Source organism: Fringilla coelebs (assembly GCF_963513975.1).
Source record: "Fringilla coelebs genome assembly, chromosome: 5".
Lineage (NCBI taxonomy): Eukaryota > Metazoa > Chordata > Aves > Passeriformes > Fringillidae > Fringilla > Fringilla coelebs.
The window spans coordinates 71,720,939-71,740,261 of record NC_140033.1 but is presented as its reverse complement, the minus strand read 5'-3'; the positions used below and the strand labels follow the sequence as shown (position 1 = coordinate 71,740,261).

At 42.6% G+C, this 19,323-nt stretch overlaps 1 protein-coding gene across 1 annotated transcript; it reads right to left on the bottom strand.

Moving 5' to 3' along the window:
* Nucleotides 1-5: 5 nt before the first annotated feature.
* Nucleotides 6-11,738, bottom strand: PYROXD1 (pyridine nucleotide-disulphide oxidoreductase domain 1). The gene is made up of 12 exons (XM_084205778.1): nt 11,655-11,738; nt 10,101-10,181; nt 8,692-8,811; nt 7,483-7,611; nt 6,609-6,682; nt 5,857-6,017; nt 5,156-5,256; nt 4,242-4,371; nt 3,286-3,398; nt 2,109-2,231; nt 1,300-1,437; nt 6-963 (listed from the first exon to the last, which is right to left on the bottom strand). Exons 1-12 carry the CDS (start codon nt 11,733-11,735, stop codon nt 715-717), a joined length of 1,500 nt encoding a protein of 499 aa, XP_084061904.1. The 5' UTR covers nt 11,736-11,738; the 3' UTR covers nt 6-714.
* Nucleotides 11,739-19,323: the final 7,585 nt, after the last annotated feature.

The window sequence follows — 19,323 nt, the reverse complement described above, 5'->3', positions numbered from 1 at the left end:
ACAGTGACTAAAGCCTATAGTCTTCCACCCCTCCTTTAGCTGAGACCTTTGCCAAAAATTGAAAATGTAATTAAAAACAGTCATTCACCTAAAAAACAATTAAGTGATTTGTCTGGGACAAGTCTCTGTGTGTACTGCCAGCTTTGTATTGAGTACAATAAACTGTTCCAAATTTGACCCAAAATAAATAGGAACTCTCAGGCAGCAACTGTGAAAATCAAAAGCCAGGATGGAACAATTGCTGTCCAGGGCTGGCACTATCCAGTGCAGTGCAGCTCTACCCCAACACCTGGAGAGCTGAAGGGACGAGCAGCTAAAAAGCTGCTCTCAACTGCCATCTCATCCTGGCTTTCTTTGTGCAAAGCTTGTGTTCTGTACTTAACTGAGTAGAAAATACATTTATTTCAGAAGTAAACTTAGGGGGAAGGAAAAAGGAAAAAAAAATGGAGTAAGGCCATGTATTTGCAATCTACATTCCAGGTACCAAGAGCTCTAAGCACCCTGTGCCCTGAAACTGTTCTCTGTTCATGTGAGCCAGCTCGGCAGAGATTGCACCATTAGCTGGTACCTGTGGCAGTAACCACTCAGTATTTTGGTAAGATCAACCCAAAATCTTAATAGAGGATTGCATTTATCCTCAGTCCTGAGCAAACAGTTTCCTTAGATGTATGACTTGCTATCAAAGCTTCATACCAAATGGGAATGGGGTATTGTTCAATCAAAATAGTCTTCTATGTCAATATCTGGATTTAGAAGATCTTCACCATAGGCTGACAGATCCATTTGATTTAAAATTAAGTTTTCAAAGGTTTCTTCCAAGTCCGTTTCACCGATGAGCACAGCTCCCATCATTCGGCCATTCTGCATCACCACTTTGATGTACTCGTGGCCCTTGGTACACCTCAGCATCAGCTCATGGTCTGAGCCCAGCCCCTGAGCGTTGTACTTTCCCAAAACCACCACCTAGCAGGAGAAAAAGGGAAAAGCTCTCATAAGAACATTGCAGCGGCTTTTAGCATTTCTGCTGCTAACAGTTCTCAGCCTCAAAAGTGAGGCACACAGGGAAATATTCATCCCTAGGGTCCCTCCCCCCATCACTGGCTTGAAAACACAATGGACTCAAAAATCTTCCCCATGAAATATCATACACATTAGTACAAACTGAGAAAATCTAAGCTAGAATTACTATATAAAGAAACCCGTTTCCTCAATATTAAAGCATCTGCTCAGCATCAGCAAGTGAATACAAGCAAGCAGTATGTGTTACTCAGTGGTTTACAACTATCAGACTGCACTGACCTTGTAATTGAAAAATTTCGTGATGTGAGCAAATAGTTCAAAGCTGAAATCCATGTCAATAGACTCTCCTAAAGCATCTGCTGCCATGCACTTTGCTGCATACCATCCCATCTGCCGAGCTTGGGTCCACAGCCTCATCTGCAAGAGAAAATTGGGCAGATTGAAGTCATGAGACCATCCCTGTGCCATGACCACACTCACTGCAGTGAGTACTCAGTGCACACTTTGTGCTGTCAATACTCAGAAGGGCTGGCCAGCTCATTTCCAGCCACCTCCACAGAACTCAGCCACCAACCCCCCAGGATTATCCACTGTGAGGTGTCACTCACTCAGGGCCACCAAATATGGTAGTGTTTGAGGGGCCCCAGGACAAGAGAAGAGAATCTTGACTCCAAGTTTCAGAAGGCTGATTTAGTATTTTATGATATATATTATATTAAAAGAAAATTATATACTAAAACTATAGTAAAGAATAGAAGAAAGGAGACATCAGAAAGCTAGAAAGGAATGAATCATAAAATCCTGTGACAGACTCAGCGAGTCTGACACAGCTGGCTGTCATTGGCCATTAATTAAAAATCTACATGAGACCAACCAAAGATGCACCTGTTGGTAAATCATCTGCAGACCACATTCCACAGCCATCAGAGAGTTCTTGTTTACATTTCTGCTCTGAGGCTTCTCAGGAGAAAAATCCTAGCGAAAGGGTTCTTCAGAAAATCTGTCAGTGACAATCCACTGTTAACCTTTCCCTCCTTGGTGTGAGCACAAGTGTGTAACTCCTGTGGGTCACACCTGCCAGGACATACCTGGTGCCACACAGGGCTGGGCTCCCACGCTGCTGTGCAGATATCTCCAGCTGCAAACACATCTGGCAGTGACGTGTGCATGTGCTTGTCCACCTCCAGTCCTCCATCCTCACCCACAGCAAACTGAAGGGATTCACACATCAGCAACGGAATGAGGCATCCAACTCCCTCCCCCTTAACAATCAGCTGTTCCTTTCTTATTTCGCATGAGACTATGCTGAGGGGCAAGAGCTCCATGGAAGGTACAAGGCATTACTGTTAATGTTGCTAGAGCACAGCACAGGTTTTTAAAGGACTATTACTGATACCTAGGCAGGGAAGTCACAGGGCTTGCCAAATTCCAATCACACTGTGTGTTACAGGGACACCCACTTCCTATTTTTGCCAAGGCAAGAAAATATCATTGCATAAACTTAATTCCTGATCTAAGCTTATAGCTTAGGAAGCTATAGGTCTGGAAATATCTCATGGCTCAACACCAGATCTATGTTTTCAGCATTTCCTTCTTTAACCAGCCTTTTACTTCCTAATCAGATGGCACCACTTAACCTGAAATACCACAATGTCCTAGTTTAGTCTGGGATCATTTATTTGTTGGATTTGTGATGAAAACTGTGTTAATAACCCAGGGATGTTTTAGTTGTTGCTGAGCAGGCACTGAACACAGAAACAAAATGATCCTGAGGTGTGGAAATGCACATGGCAGTTCTGAACTCTGGAATCACCATTCACATTTGGGTGCTGACTTCCCTCAATGAACATGAGCACCATGACAGCTCTGTGTCCCAGATGGAAAGTACTGGAAATAGTTGCTTCCTTCCCAGGAGCAAATGTCAAGATTAATGAGGTAAGACTATGGTACAGAACTAACATGGAAATTACTCTATATTTTTGCCACACTTGCCAATTTCACAGATTATTTTCTCTCTTTGGTTAGGCTTAATACTGCATATGTACTGTTTATAAACACCTGAGGAACAACATAAGAAACCAAGACCACAAATCAAATACACTTGTATCATGTTGGATATCTCAGTTTCAACATACCCTGCTGTATTTTGAGATGGTGCACAGTATTTAAATCTTTAGCAATCCATGTCAGAACAGAAGCATAAACCAGCTGAAAAGGTTTCTTTAACCTTACTTGAAAAGCTCCAAAAGAAATCAGTATACTTACATTATTGCCATCGAGAAATGGTTCAACATTTGGCACAACTCCAGTTGCACTGACAATGAAATTGCATCCATAAATTTTTCCATTAGTTAATTCCACATACACAGGCCACAGCACTGAAAAAGGAGAAAATTTTGCCCTGAGAATGTAACCAACAGAAGTTATTTATTAATTATGTCTTAAGATATGAAAGAAAAAAAAAAAAACACAAAATCTTTGAGGTAACTGAATAGGTAAAGAAAGGTTAAAATTAAAAATGAAAAAATTATCAGAGATTACCTGTAACTTTTCTTACCATCACTCAGAACTAGAGATAAAAACTATTTTAGATCTCAGCCCCAACTCCTACTAATACCTTTCTTCAGAATTTTTCTAAATTAAAGCCCTCATTTGTAGGGGGGTAAATACTGGGTCCTGTGGGATGTTCTCTCAAGTATGCAATTGCCAAATATTCTTTTATGTAGAAATTTACAGTTGCACAGAAGTGCCTCAAAAGTAAAAAGAACAGCACAGATTTGACTTGTGCTGAAAGGAACTGATTACTAAAATAGTATTGTAAATATTCATTTTAATTAGGTGGAAATTATAGGCATAATTATTTATTTTTAAAAAAGGGATATTTACCTCTACTTGGAAGGTTTACTTCAGTTTTAATACAAAATGTTAGTGGGTTTTTTTCTCCTGTTTTAACTTCACTATTAAAATATTTAATGGATTGTGTTATGATGGAATATTCTGCATACAGGATTTTGTTTACTTTGGGGAAAAAAATGTCTGACCCATAAGATTTTGTAATTTAATTGCAGCCCATAAATTTGATTACTGTAAACTGCTAGACCTCAAATTATAGAGATAAAAGATTTATTTTTCAAAACTGTATTTGCTTTAAAACAGCAAACAAGATCAAACATGCTCCAGCACAGATTTATCTTCGAGGTCTTACCAGCACTGGCACTCACCCTCATCTGCTTCTGCATTTTTCTCTCCTTTAGGAAAAGTCAAGGAAGTCTGCTGCAGTTGGATAAATTCTTGCTGTAAGTGTATTTTCTTTACTTCACACAGTATTTCAATATGTACTTTATGAGAAAACTAAAGGAAAATTGACAGAATTATAATGATCAGCTATCACAAGATTGATGATAGCAAGGATTTCTTCACCTAAATTGATATTAATAAGTGGAAAACCCCCCACCATCCAGCCCACTACACTTTCCTCTTTTTCGCACAGATCTAACCATAGCCAATGGCAATTTACCTGCTTTTTCAGCAGGTATCTCATGTTCCTTGAATCTTCATAACAATTAGATTTTTCTGGCATGCCAGAAAACATATTCAGGTTCCCCTAAGCTGACAGGAAGAGAGTTCAAACAGAATAAAGAACAGAATAAAGCAAACTCCTTTTTTTGTCTTTCAGGATTGCAAATCTTTTGTTTCTCTATCATGAATTAAATTTTGGTAACAATAATAAGTTTATGTTCTAAACACTGTCAAAAGAAAAAACATTCTCTACCATCAACGCACATTTCGACCATATTCTGAGCTCAAGCCAGAAGCTGGGAAGCTGCCTGTTTCTCTAAATTGTTTTGTGAATTTGGGCTTTTATTGTCCACTACACAGATACAGTTCCACAGCCTTCAACAGCCAAACCACCCCTGATTAAGCTGCTAAATATCCTGAACATCCTTAGCTGGTCTATGACTGATCACCCTTGACAGGTCATTTTATAAATGCAAACACCTAACAGCTCAGGAATTCATAAATGAAAAAAAAAAATTAAATGTGAGGATTTTTGCTTTATTGCAAACATGGAGCTGTTCCCAGTGCTCATGCCCACAACACCCAAATAAATCTGGCAGCAAGGTGATGCCCATACCTCCTTAGTCCCTTTAAGGTGTAAGCCCTCGTGCCAGTCAGGGCCTAAGGCACTGCCCAGCTTGTCAGATGCTCCTGGAGGTCTTCCTTTCTCCTCCCTTCCTGAAGCAAAGACATGGAGTATATCAGATTTATTGTGCATCCTTCCTCATCCTCAGAATTCAGAGCAAGGATTCTCAATTAACAGAAAAATACCATCTAGTGCAATATCCTTATTCTTCCTGCCTGATGTCTACAACCATGCTCTTGTTTTTGTTCTGACTTTGGTCCTCCATATGTTTGGGTGATGTTTGTTCATGCAGTGCTAATTAACTGCTGTTTCTGAGACTTTTACTCCACCTGTAATAATGTTCTGTGTGGTTTCATCTGCTCCTCCAATATCTCATTATGTGCAGCTCCTCCCTATATAATGGTGAGTTCACACCAAAACATTACAGAAAATAGAACAATTTCTTCAATAGGCAATTAATATAAATTTGGCACAAGGTAAGCACTTTTTTACAGCTCACAAGAAGCTGTATTACATTCTGTCTACATAAATGTGGGATGGGTTTTCATGTTGCATTTTTACTCTCAGTTTTTGAAGGACATGTCATTAATGACAGCAGTAAGCCTTATTCCAAGCTGCTAAATTGACTGATTTTAAGACTATCTTTAATATGAAATGCTGCTGCTGCAGTGTCAGGAAGCTGTACCTCATACCTTCCACTGTGTACTTGGTTCTTTTACACTCGATGGGAGTCTCTTGGCTTCCAGCAGCGAGCTTGGGAAGGAGGAATTCAGCTGCTCCTGCATCAAAGAAAGTGTTCCCAATGGCTTTGTCTTTGATAGCCCAGATTACTTCACAGCCTTGAATTTCATACCTGTGGGCGTTTAAACAAGGGATAAAGTGACAGACGGCCTGAAAAGGATCTGTTAGCAACACAAGCAGAAGTGTGTCAAGTTTCCTTCCAGAAGACAGAACCAGAGGATCCAAGACTTTCCAACCCATCAAATCCACTTCTCAATATTTACATAAGGAACCCATTAGAAAATATCTCTTCAAGCTGACAAGTCATACTTTCTCACCAACACAACCCTGACTGAACTGGGTAGGGGGCAGATCCAATTTATAATACTAATAATTAGTATTTCCTGCTCCCTATAATGAAAAGTAAGTGCATTTCTGCCAGATTCCCACTGTTAAAAACAAGCATTTGGATCTTGCTTGCACTGTGTGAAACATGAACTGAATATTCCTTATATCTGTGTGTCAAAGCTTCTTCTGGAGCTTTTCTGATTTTATGTGTCAGTAAAACCCCCTATGTTGCAAAAAAACCCTGTAATCAGTTTTCCTACTAAATGCTCTAAGAGATAAAATTTTATAAGTCAACCTTCTCCCAAACTCATGTACACTAGATTTAGCATTGCATTGTTAAAGATTTTATTTGATTATGTACTTTTTGTTCACTTACACTAATTCAAGGGCAATCCCACCATTTCCTACCACCACTATTCTCTCAGCTTGAGCCAAATTCTTCTGAAAAGCCTGCATTAAGAAAGGAAAAATGTCAATTAGAGCATGTTCCCTCACACTGATCAACCATATCCTTTTCAGAATTTTCTTGCTCTTAGCCTTGATTTTCTCAGACTATTAATACACATCTGGCTGAGACCTGTAACAGAAGCTGTTGTAGCAAACAACAATTCCAGTTTCATTTCAGACTCTTTGAAAATGTAACTCCTTTCTTTATCCTCAAGGTCCAGCTTCATTTGATGAATGGTAGTTCCATTTATGGAGCAGCAGTGCTCCTCTAATTCTGATGACCTATAGCAGTGAAACTTCACCTTTGCCTTCCAAGCTTAATTTTTAGTCTATTAAGTAACTTCTCAGGTGAAAACCTTTCTACATCTTTGAGTATTTCTAACTCTTTTCTGTACAAAGAGGAAAAGCTACATTAGAACTGCAAGAGAATAAAAAGTCTTTCCTTCAGTAGCTTTCCACTGCACGAAGCAGCCCTTTGTACCAGGTACCACACACACCTTCCCAAGGAAATTTCGTTATATTTTCCAATTGGATTTTGCCTGGAGGGTGAAAAAATATTGTTTATTCCATATTATCATGTTAGAAATAATGTGTATGAGCTACCTATAAACTCAACAAATATAGTGGCTAATTAGTTTAGTGGCATTATAAGGCTGTTTTTCTGCTAGTGAAAATGTTCCTATTTAAGAATATATAATAACAAACATTATTTTCTGTTTCTCCATTTCACTCCACAAGAATTCTGGTATTTTGCACCAGATGCAGGAATATATTACACATTTGGAAGTCCCAAACACATTTACCTGTGCACTGTCAGTGTCCCGGATTCCTAACACATACGGGTTCCCTTCAACAATTAATTTTGGTTTGGCTCCTGCACACAGGCAAAGCTTTTCATATATGTATTCTTTCCCATCTTCAGTGTAAATTTTCTGTTAACAATGAAAAGAAAAATCAATTCATCTTAGAGAATTCATGTAAATGAAGACATCTAAGGGACATCTTTCCTCACTGTCACAGCAATTTGCAGATATGAAAAGTTCTAAGGGGCTTCTTAAGGAACAAGGCTTTGTACTGTTCCTCAGTGTGTGTCATTTATTGCCATCACACTCACCACAAATAAGTGCCCAATAAAATGGGAGGTGTACACAGTGCACTCGAAGCAAGATCAACCACTTGGTGGCACTTTGTACTCACTGGCTGTGCCAAAAGAGTTCTGTGTTTTCTATGTGACAAATGTCCCTCGGGCCCCAGGAGCAGAACTATGCACTGCTGGACATTTGCCATTGAGGTTCTCATTCAAACATTTCAGCAGCAGTATCTCTGAGTTAAGCAGGCACAGGACACAGACAGCAGAGCTGTTCTTTGCTGGAGAAAAAGTGGAGGCACTCAACAAGCTACATCATTCTGAGAAAGGAGACCTTAAATTTTAACATTTTGTGACATTATTCGTTCTACAAACTAGAAGCTGCATAAAGTGGTTTGGGGCAAAAGATCCTCCAAATCCACAAAGATTAATTATTTGTTTCCACCAAGACCTATATTAAAACACTATCCTAGTAATGATGTGAGACAAGTACTGAATTCAGAATGTTAGCAGAATCTACCTGGAATTACACCTCCAAACCTTAAAAATGAGCAAAACCAGTTTGGGATGTGAATGTGAGTTCCTCATACATGCTGAAGTGAAAATAACATGTTGACACAGAGCTAACAAGGCTGTGTACATGCTGTCTAGTGCTCATAGTTGCAGTATATTTCCTGTTAAACGGAAGGAAAGGTGGAAATGTTGGGTCCTTCAAGATTTATTTTGTCCTCTGTATATATTTCTACTAGAAAAACAGTGTTAAGCAGTAAGTGAAATTAGAATTAGGAAATATTTTCTTGTAATTTTGGTAACTTATCAATTCAATAACCAAAATGTTCCTACCCCAAACATTCAGCTACTTCTTAAATTACTTTTTATATATGTAATTTGAAAAAAACAAATAAAAAAGAAAACCTTGGCTTACATGTTCATCACTTTTCAACTGTTTCACTCCAGACTGTATAACTCTAATGTTGGGATATCGTTTTTCTAATAGGGAACTTGGTTGCTCTTCAACATCAAATTCCTCAAGTGTTTTGGAGACCTGTAGGAGAAAGAGAAGTATTTAAAAATATGGATCATTTATCCATCTCCTAAAGGTTTTGACACAAGGTGCTGTGTTCATTTATAGAAAAAAATGACAACATAAAGCCTACATTGTCTGAAAATGTGTTATCATATAACTGCTAGAAGTTTCTTCTTCCATACAGAATCTTTTCATGCCTGTTCTGGTTGAAGAGTCAAAGTACTACATGTTAATCCTAAAGACACAGATTACACAAATATGGAGAACCCTGGTAGTTGCTCTAACTGGTACAATGTTTTATTCCATAAAGAATTCTATCTTTAGAGTTGTTAACACTGCTTTTTCATTTATGTGATGTAGTGAAAATCCTGCTTTTTCTCTAACTCTGATAAAATAACTCATCCAGAGCCACTACCTGATATTTCAGAGAGCTGGGGGAAATGGACAACATCAAATAGAAAACAAACACAAACAAAACAAAAACCCCAAAGAGGCAAGCCAGAATTTGAAAAACATTCACATGATGATGACAATTTCGTGGTTTTTTTCAAAAGAGAGTGGCTGTATGGACACATCCAGACCTGCTACTTTATTGAATATTCAGGGTTTGGAACACAGCTAGGAACCAGAAGCCACACCATGCTTGCAATTCAGAGAGAAATTAAGATGCTCATGTCCAAAACTCAGACGCTGCTGCCTTCCAATAGTCCTTAGCTATTCCCTTATTCTTCAGCTATGTAAATTTCCACTGATGTGAATTACAGACTTTACATCTCTGCACTGTGCAGATGTCTTTGATGGACACTCAGCACTTTCAGAAAGCATTCTGTAATTGGCCCTACTGGCCAAAAATCTGAATTCATGCATGCATTTGATTTTCTTTTTCCAGCCAGCAGGAAACATATCACTGAACCAGCAGCTGCTGAGTAGAGGAAGCTCAAAGCAATTCCCCAGCAGGCTATCCCTTCTTTTGCTGTTTCTGCCCCAAATTCTAACATGAGCAATACTATGATACCATGCCACTGCTTCAGAGAGGTCACTCACTAATAAAACAGTGAAATAAAGCTGCAGTGACTGTGAACACACTTCAGTCCTGTAAGTACCTGGTTTAACCATTGCCCAAATGGTGTGAATATATTCACAATTCCTGACCATTGTAAAATAGCCTGTCAGTCTAACACCTCTGCAACCACACTAATATGAAAACAAGCTCAAAGTCGTGAGCAGCTTCACCACTGGGTTCTCAATTACTTGCACAAATAAACTCTGAACATGTCTTACTGTAAGCACAATGAAGTCTCTCTTACCTGCTTGAAATTGGTTACAGCTTTTATAACTGGGGAAGCTGTCACTAACAGAATGTCTTCTGATGGGAATTCTGCAGCCAGCTTGTAGAGAAACAGAAACCATGATGAGAGTCATCATCAGACTTGAACACAATAAAACTACTGGTGACAAGCAGTATGTCTTAATTCATGACTTTGATTTTGTAGAATCTTATTGAAGAAGCACCACTTCAGGATAACAGAAGGATAGGGACTGAAGAGAATTTGGAGCCACAACATTTATTTCAATCACACATAAATATACCTTCAAGAACTACAGCCACAGTGTAAAGGACTGTTGCCACAATATTCCAAAGGCCATCTGATGGATCAGACTGTGATCATGGGGTTTCTGGACACACCCAGTTGGTGGATACACTTTTTTTACTGCACAGCAGTGACTAATTGTGTACAGGTTTCATTTTCACAGAGGAAATGCTGATTTCTCCTGGATATTTTATACCCTTTTTAGTGAACTGATCATCTTCAGGGGGCTATTAAGCAATGCCAGACTGATAAAGCCCCAGGCCAAAGGGAAGAACTCCCATTTTAAACGTGCATTGCTCTAGGTGACAGACAGACCAAGACAAGTGGTGCTGTTGGGGGGAAGGGATGCCAAGCAGAGGGACCCTGACATACCAGAGGACACATGCCTCCAAAAACAGTCTGTACGCTGCTCTGCAGCTCTGAGAGATAAAATACTCCTCATCGAACTAATATCCATGTAATTTCATTCTACAGATACACAACTACCTCCAGTTACTGTTACTTTAAAACCATCAAAAAACTTGAGACCAAGAAACAGATTATTTTTAGAGCTTGGGCTGGCAGAGAGCTGGATGAGGTACACAGCTCTAAAACATGGAGCCTGTAACAGCGGAGCAGTGGTAATGAAAAGGAGCAGTATTATGAAAAGGAGCAGTGCTATGAAAAGGAGCAGTGGCAATGAAAAGGAGCAGTGGCAATGAAAAGGAGCAGTATTATGAAAAGGAGCACATCACAGCAGCCTCCAGCTGGGCTGCAGCACAGTCCTTTAGAATAACTCCTGCAGGGATCCCGAACCCCTGAGCTCTGGGCCCGGGTATAGCCAGCCAGCTCTCTGCAGTTATGAATAACTAACTCTCTACGAAGCGTTTCATAAACTGCTTCAAAATAACCTTATCAACTCTGAACCTCTGGAGACGTACACAGATAAATATCCTTAAATTACAGCACTGCTGCCCTGGGGCTGCGCTTGGCTGGTGTTTTCTCCAGGGACACCAAAAAAACCGATGAAAATTATTTTTAAGAGACGGGGATAAGGGAGGTGTAGGACAGAGCACGGAACTACGGTACACGTGCGAATGAATGTCCGCGCAGTTCCAGCGCGGATCTGCGTCCCCGCCGTGCCCCGCGGGGTCGATCGCTCTCAGCGGGGCGCTCCCAGCCGCTCGGCAGCACCGGGGCTCCCCGGGCTGGGGGAGCTTCCCGCAGCCCTGCGGACAGTTCCCGGCCGGCGGGGAGCGGGGGAAGGGAGGGGGAGCCCGGCGCCGTTACCTTCTCGGCGCAGGTGACCCCCGCGATGCCGCCGCCCACCACGGCGAAGCGGCCCCGCGCCGCGCCGCCCGGCCCCGCCATCGCCCCGCCCGGCCCGGCCCGGCCCCGCTGCGCCTACGGAGCGCAGGAGCGCCACAACTTCCTCTGCTCCGCGGCAGGAGCGGGCCCGTGTGCGGCCGCCCCGACGCGGCTTTCCCCGCCCGTTCGGTATTGCTGTACCGTATGGGCGCTCTCTGTGTACGGCTGTGTTCGGGGGATCAAACCCCGCCTGGGGCACCCATTCCGGGATAGAGCCGTTATCCAGTCCGGGTTTTCCCCCATTCCGTCTTCCGGTGAAATCCGGTCCGGGTTTCGCCGCATTCCGTGTTTCATTTAAATCCAGTCCAGGTTTCCCCCCATTCCCTACTCCAGGTAATCCAGTCCGGGTTTCCCCCCCCCAATAGCCCAGGCACGGTCTGTAGCGGTGATCCCTGTGAATTCCATAGAAACCCCTACAAATTCCATACAAATTCCATAGAAACCCCTGCGAATTCCATAGAAACCCCTACTAATTCCATAGAAACCCCTGCGAATTCCATAGAAACCCCTAGAAATTCCATAGAAACCCCTGTCAATTCCATATCAATCCCTGTCAATTCCATATCAATCCCTGTCAATTCCACATAAACCCGTGTCGATTCTGCATAAACCCGTGTCAATTCCCTGTCAGTTCCACACTGGAATGAGCCTTTCCCTGGTGAGAGGGTGGTGACCTGAGCCAGGACAGGGACACAGCCCTGCTGTGACTGCAGCCACCAGGATGGGGATGCTGGGCAGTCTGGTGCAGGTGGCTTGGGCTGCAAGCTGCCAGAGCCAAGGGGCCAGGAACTACCAAGACTTCAAAAAAGGGCAAATGTCAGAGCCCAGGACATTCCTCTGGCTGCCCTGCATGATTCGAGACCCTGGCAGGGGGCTCAGAGACCTTGGGACAGAGTCACAGACACCTGTGCCCTTGATTTTAGCCCATGGAAACAATTACCAACTTTGTGTGAGGAGTTACAAGCCACAAGGGTTTGAATAGAATGACAGTGATTTTGTCATGGGGTGAAAAAGGAGAATTTTGGGATTTTAGAATGGGGGTTCAGGAGGCAAGGTGGAGGAATCTGGGTGTGTCCTGTCCTTCTTCTCCTTCTTCTTGTCCTGCATCTTCTGTGTGATGGTGGCACTTTTGGATTGGTTTAGGGTAGAGACAGACTGTCTAACATAGGTGATAGGTATTGGAAAATTATTGTAAATAAAGTACACATAGTTTTTAGTATAAAAAGCCAACACCCCCCCAAGGGCAGGGACTGTGCCACAACCCAACCTGCTGGACAGATCTCAGCAGGTCAGAGAAAGAATGTATTAGATAAGAGAAAATAAACAACCTTAAAAAGCAGAACCAAGGAATCTCAACTTCTTCAGTCACAGGGCTGGGAGAAAAAAGACTTTTAATACCTCAGGAGCCATTTCAGCAACAGAAACCGGAGAGGCAAGAAAAGGTGTGGTGCCAGGAGACACAGCAGGAGCAGAGGAGTCAAGAGAAGACTTGCATGGTGCTTGGACTGTGAGAGGAAAAAAGCCCACAGAGCTTTGTTTGAGGTCCCTCCTCAGAGGCAGCTGTGATCCCCTGATCCAGGCACCTCCGTGAGAGCTCCCATTGTCCTTTAAAAGCTCTGCCCAGGTGTGATCCCCTGACCCAGGCACCTCCTTGGGAGCTCCCATTGTCCTTTAACAGCTCTGCCCAGATGTGAGGCTTCAGAGAGCTCCAGCTGTTTCTGCATCATTGTGCTGTGAAGAAATGGCTTCATGGAATGAGAGACAACTGAGACTGTGCTGAGGGAAACCTCAGCTTGAACTGTTACCAGATCCACTGCAAACTAGTCGAGTAAGACTCCTTAACACCAGTTTAGAGCTAAGAAAGACATCATTTATTCAGGTTGCAGGGGTGATAACTGCTAACTTTGTGTGCACACAGGATTTTACAGCTGTGTTGCTTGCATATTGCAATTTGGATGTGCTACATGCATGTTACAATTTGGCCATTACCATAAAACCTCCCCAAGTTCCCAACCTCAGTCCTTGTTTTGGCTATTGCTGCATTCCTGAGCCAGCTGTCTTCTCCTTCTCTTCCGGCTGTCCTTGCTGGCAGAACAGATCTGCATGCTTTATTTCTCAGCTGAAAGTTCACAGGCCCAGGAGAAACTGAGTGAAGCCTGAAGGCACCTACTCCCCCCTTTGAACCTCCTCTACTTTTGTAAGATGATTTGGTAAATTTCAATTACTTTCTATCTACACTCCTACACATTCTTGCAAGACCACAATTGATTGTTTTGTAAACATGATCAATAGCAAGACCAGTAATTGCTACAATAACAACAAGAATTACAAGGGTTTCCAGTATTTTAGCCAGCCATCCTCTCAGGAATCAACCCCTATTCCTTGGAGAATTTTATTGAACCAATTCTTTCAGAGGCCTTGTGGATAGCATTGCTGTCTTCAGCATCTTGCCACATTTTGTTAAGTTGTTTTTGGAGATCTTTTATGTTTGGGATGTGTACACAACAGCATTCTCTATCCAGTTTTAAATATCCACAAAGCCCTTGTTCTTTGGCCAGCAATAAATCTAAGACCAGTCTGTTTTGTAATGTCACTTCAATGTTTGCTTATTTATAATTTGAAATCCCCTATCAGTAGTTTGAGATTGTTAGATAATCTAACTTGGCAAGTAAAGAAACTAAGTTCTGTTTTTCAGAGCCATGGCTCCTGGTAAGGGAAAACTCAGTAGGGCCCATTCAACCATTGTGGAAGCTGAAGCTCCTGTCCATTCGTGGGTCCTGTTTTACCCTACCCCAATACTGGGCTCTTATGGGGCTTCTTTCCCAAGGTTAATAATGCTAAGGTAACTTGTCAGGTGTGGGGCCAAACAGTGGTTGGGTGGACCCATATCCTGTGGGGTACCCCAGACAGTGTAACCTGGGGAAGGAACTTCCAGGGACTAGACACAATTTAAGGGTTGGTTTCTAAAGGTTAGAACTAATTTGGCTATCCAGCCTGTGGTGCTGAACTGACTTCCACTGTTCTGTTTTTCTCCATACCTCTGTTGACCCTTACTTGGGTGATTCATAGGTGTGATTCCCCAATCTAGGCACCATCCTGCCTCCCTAAGTTCTCCCATTGTCCTTTTAAGGGCTTTGTCCAGGTGCAAGGCTTGCCTCAGAGAGCTTGACACTCTGGCAAGTCTGAGACATTTTGGGATGTTTCATAATCTAACATAAATCTATCAACCTGGCTGCTTGGCCTCCAGAGGCTGCTAAAGCAAACTCTAAAAAATGTTGGGTGAGACTGTGGGGACCCTGTTGGACACTCCTTACCCCTTTGTCTCTGTTCCAGATTGCAAGGCAAGATGTATTCTGTTGCCATCTGTATGGCAGTTGTCTGGTGTCAAATGGGCACTGCTCCTTATCTCTCTTCCTGGGTGATCATAATCAGGGTCCCTCAGCAGAGAACATCTGCTGATAAGGGGCTATTGAATGTCACCACATGACTGATAAGAACTATAACATCCCATTGTGAGATGCTCCACCCAGAGGGAGGAGCCAAGCATTCCTACCCAGATATAACCTGGAGATTCTGACACACCAGCATGGCTCTTCTCCACTGGACTCCCCAGAGGAACAGCAGCTGCTTCTACTTCCATGGATCTGTAGAGGAAGAATACACCCCTGTTCTACAAGACCCCCTGCTCCAACAGAACCACGCCTGACACTCCAGGAGGGCTGCAGCCCTTTTCCAACTGGACTGCTACCAACACCCTGACCCACAGGGTGTCAGGTTGAGTTCTGACTCTGACAGTGTTGTTCTAGTGTATTGTATTGTTTATTTTATTCTTTTATTTTTGCCTTCCCTATTAAAGAACTTATTTCCTGCTCACTTTTTTTTTTTTTGCCTGAGAGCCCTTTATTTAAAATTCACAGCAATTTGGAGGGGTGGGGAGGGTTTGCATTCTCCATCTCAGGGGAGGCTCCTGTCTCCTTTAGCAGGCACCTGTCTTTCCAAACCAAGACAGTCTATCTTCCTGCAAGCTATCAGATCTTTAAGAACACCATCTCTTTGTCACCTGCATCTTTGCTGCTCATCCAGCTAGTGGGTGACATTTGCCTTTGCTATCCCCTTAGATTATTACATTGAATCCCCATTGACAGATATATAAAGATAATTCCCCAAGGAATGTGTTCCCCTGCTGAATGGGGCACAGGGAGGCAGGCTCTAATGCTAGACAGATAGCACATTTTACCAAACCCCTGCATTAAAGTCAATGTCCAAATTTCTTCAACCTAAAGATAATGTGATTCCCATTAGTTTCAGATTTCATTGAACATTTCACTGCTCATTTACAGATGTCTTCAAGGTTTTCAGCTGCAGGGTCCTGGTGTTTTCCACTCTGAGTCAGGAGCCCTCTTAATTCAGGTGCAGTGTATCCAAGGAGTTAATTCCTTTCAGTTTCACAGCTGTTCTTGTAGTCCACAGAACTAGGTAAGGTCCTTTCCATGCTCCTGAAGTGGCTCCAATTCCAGGTCTTGATGTGTATGTAGTCCCCAGGCTGGAATTAATGAACTGGGGTGTCCAGGGCAAGAGGTTCTGAGGGAATTATAAACTTTTTTAGCCCATTCAAGGATTTCCCTAATGAAATTAATTGTTGTTCCATTTCCTGATTTTCAGTCTGTTTCTTGGACCCAGGGAAGGTTGCAACAGAATACAGTCTCCCAGATATCAACTGATATGGGCTCGCCTTCAGGTTAGTTTGGGGCTGAACTCTAACTTGTTACAAGGCTAGTGATAACACCTGTGGCCATTTCAAGAATGTTTCCTGACATATTTTGCTAATTTGTCTTTTTAGGGTTTGATTCATGTGCTCAACCCTTCCACTGGACTGCAGTCTCCATGGAGAGTGTAAATCTCAGTTTATACCCAACTCCTACTAACATTTCAGATCTCAAATGAGGTTTCCTGTCAGGTGACATCCCTGTAGGCACTCCAAACCTGGGTATGGCCTCTTTGTGGAGCACCCTGGGGACTTCCCTGGCATTGTTGGTGCAGCAGGAGAAACTTTTATTGCATGGCCAGAAGCTGTCTACCAGCACTAGGAGATACCTGTCTCCTTGTTGGTATGGTAGCTCAGAAAAATCAATTTGCCAGCAATCCTCTGGAGTGTTTCCTCTTTTAGTGATCCCTGGAGGAGTTCCTTTTGAATTCAAACAGTTATTTTGACATATTGGGCATTTTTCTGTAATAGATCTGACAGTTTTTGTCATATGAGCACTCAGTATCTGAGTCTGCAGACTGGTCACCACAGCATCAATTCCTTAGTGGTGTTTGTCCTTTACAATTTGTAACATCAGTTGTGATGGAACTGTGACCTGGTTATTGGGAGTTACCAGCCACACACCCTCTTTATTCTGGGCTTTTAGGTAAGCAGCTAATTTAAATCTGCCTGACTATACCCAGGGCTACCTTCTGGAAGTGAAATGGCTTTTGCATGTATTAATGGCTTTCTCAGGTATTAATGCTAGGATGCCTCGTTGTGCAACCTCCCAAGCAGCTTTACCTGCAAGTCTATTTCCCACACAAATTTGGGAATCCCCACACTGGTGTGTCCTGCAGGGTAGCATGGCCACTTTGGGCAGTTGGGAAGCATCAAGGAGCAACAGTATTTCTTGTTTTTATTTCATTGGAGAGCCTGGTGCTGTTAATAGGCCTCTTTCCCTCCATATACCCCCATGGGCACGGACAGTGCTAGAAGCATATTTCAAATTGGTCCATATGTTTGCTCTTTTTCCTGCTGTCACTGCCAAGGCTCTCTGTAGTGCTGTGGGTTCTGCCCTTTGTGCTGAGCTGTCCGTGGGCAGCAGTGCAGCTTCTATTACTTTGGGAGATGAATTCTCTGCATAGCTGGCTTTTCACCTTCTTGCACAAGGCTAGCTCTGTCTGTGAAGAATTCTGTGGATCTCCAGTGGGTGCACCTTGTAGGTCTGGTCAACCAGCACAAACCCCCTCAATTGTCTGTAAGCAGTTGGGGGTCAGTGGCTCTTCTCCTTGCATTGGGGTGTCCAGCAATTGGACTGGGCTTACTGCTGTGCTAACTTTAATTTCCACATCCTCTTGCTCCATTAGAACAGTTTGGTGCTTTTGCATGTGACTCAGGGAAAGCCAATGCCCCCCTTTTGTCCTGGTGCATCATTCAAAGCATGCACTACTGTCTTTTGTCCCAAATTCCTGGCCTCTTGGATGAGAATAGTCTCAGCTATGGCTAACAGGCATCAGGGCCTCCCATGGCTGAGTTTTTCTAGTTGTTTCCAAAGGTACCCCACAGGCCTCTTGGAGTCTCCTGCCTTCTGAGCCAGAGCTCCAAGGGCGAGGGGCTGTTGGTTATGCACAAAAAGTTCAAAGGCTTTGAGAAGTCTGGAAGTCCTGAGGCAGGTGCAGACATCAGGGCCAGCTTTAGGTTACAGAATGCATGTTCACCCTCAGGAGTCCAAATCAAAGGTCCTTCCAAGGCCTCCTTTAAAAGCTCATATGATGGTTTGACACCAAAAGTCTGCAATTTGAGACCCACAACCTGCATCATCCAGCCACACCTGAGGATGCTGATAAGTCTTGGGCAGTCACAGGCTGGAGTACGTGGCAGATGGCTTCTTCTCTCTCCATTCCCAACCTCCACTGTTCTGGTGCTGGTTCAAATCCTAGGCAGGTAACTTGCTGCCTCAGGATTTAAGTTTTTTCCTGAGATACTTGGTAACCTCCTTGGCCTAGAAAATGTAGAGCACTCACACTCAATTCCATACATGTTTCATTAGGTTCAGTTTCCAGTAAGATACCATCAGCATACTGCAGGACCAACTCTTCTGGGTTCTCTTTTTTCCAGACCTCTAATTCTTTTGCCAGCTGGTTCCCAAAAATTGTTGAACTGTTTTATATCCTTGTAGTAACACAGTCCAGGTAAACTGAGTCTTCTGACCAGTCTGGGGATTTTCCCATTCAAAGGCAAAAATGCCCTGACTTTGCTTATCAAGAGGTATGCAAAAGAAGGCATACTTCCTCTATCACTTTAACCACTAGCGATTTTCCCTGGAATTTTTTATTAGTCTCTTGATTTCCCTCATTTCAAAGGATGCAGTTTCTGCCTTATTGATCTTGATCCAGTTTTTAGGGTAATGCTTACAGGCTGAGCTTGTTGGGAATAGCCTGGAGTTCCATTGGCTCAAACCAGGGATGTTCCTGCATTTGCTACTGATTCTGGGTGTTCCTCCAGAATTGTCTGGTTGTGATGTTCCCTGCAACATAAAAGTCCTTCCCTCGATGGCTTTAGTCTCAGGTACCAATAATTGTATTTTTCCATCTTTAAATACAATCTGAGCCTCCAATTTACTTAACAGGTTTCTTCCTAAAAGAGGAACCAGACACTCAGGCATATATAAAAATCAATGTATTATCCACTGTTTTCTAAATTTAATGGGGTTAAAGAATGTTCAATTTTCCACTTTTCCTGTTGCACCAACAACATTTGCAGTTTCTTGGCTTAATTTTCCCTGCTTTGCATTTAATACCAAGTAAATGTATTACTTGGTATTAAAGTGTAGTAAGTGTGGGG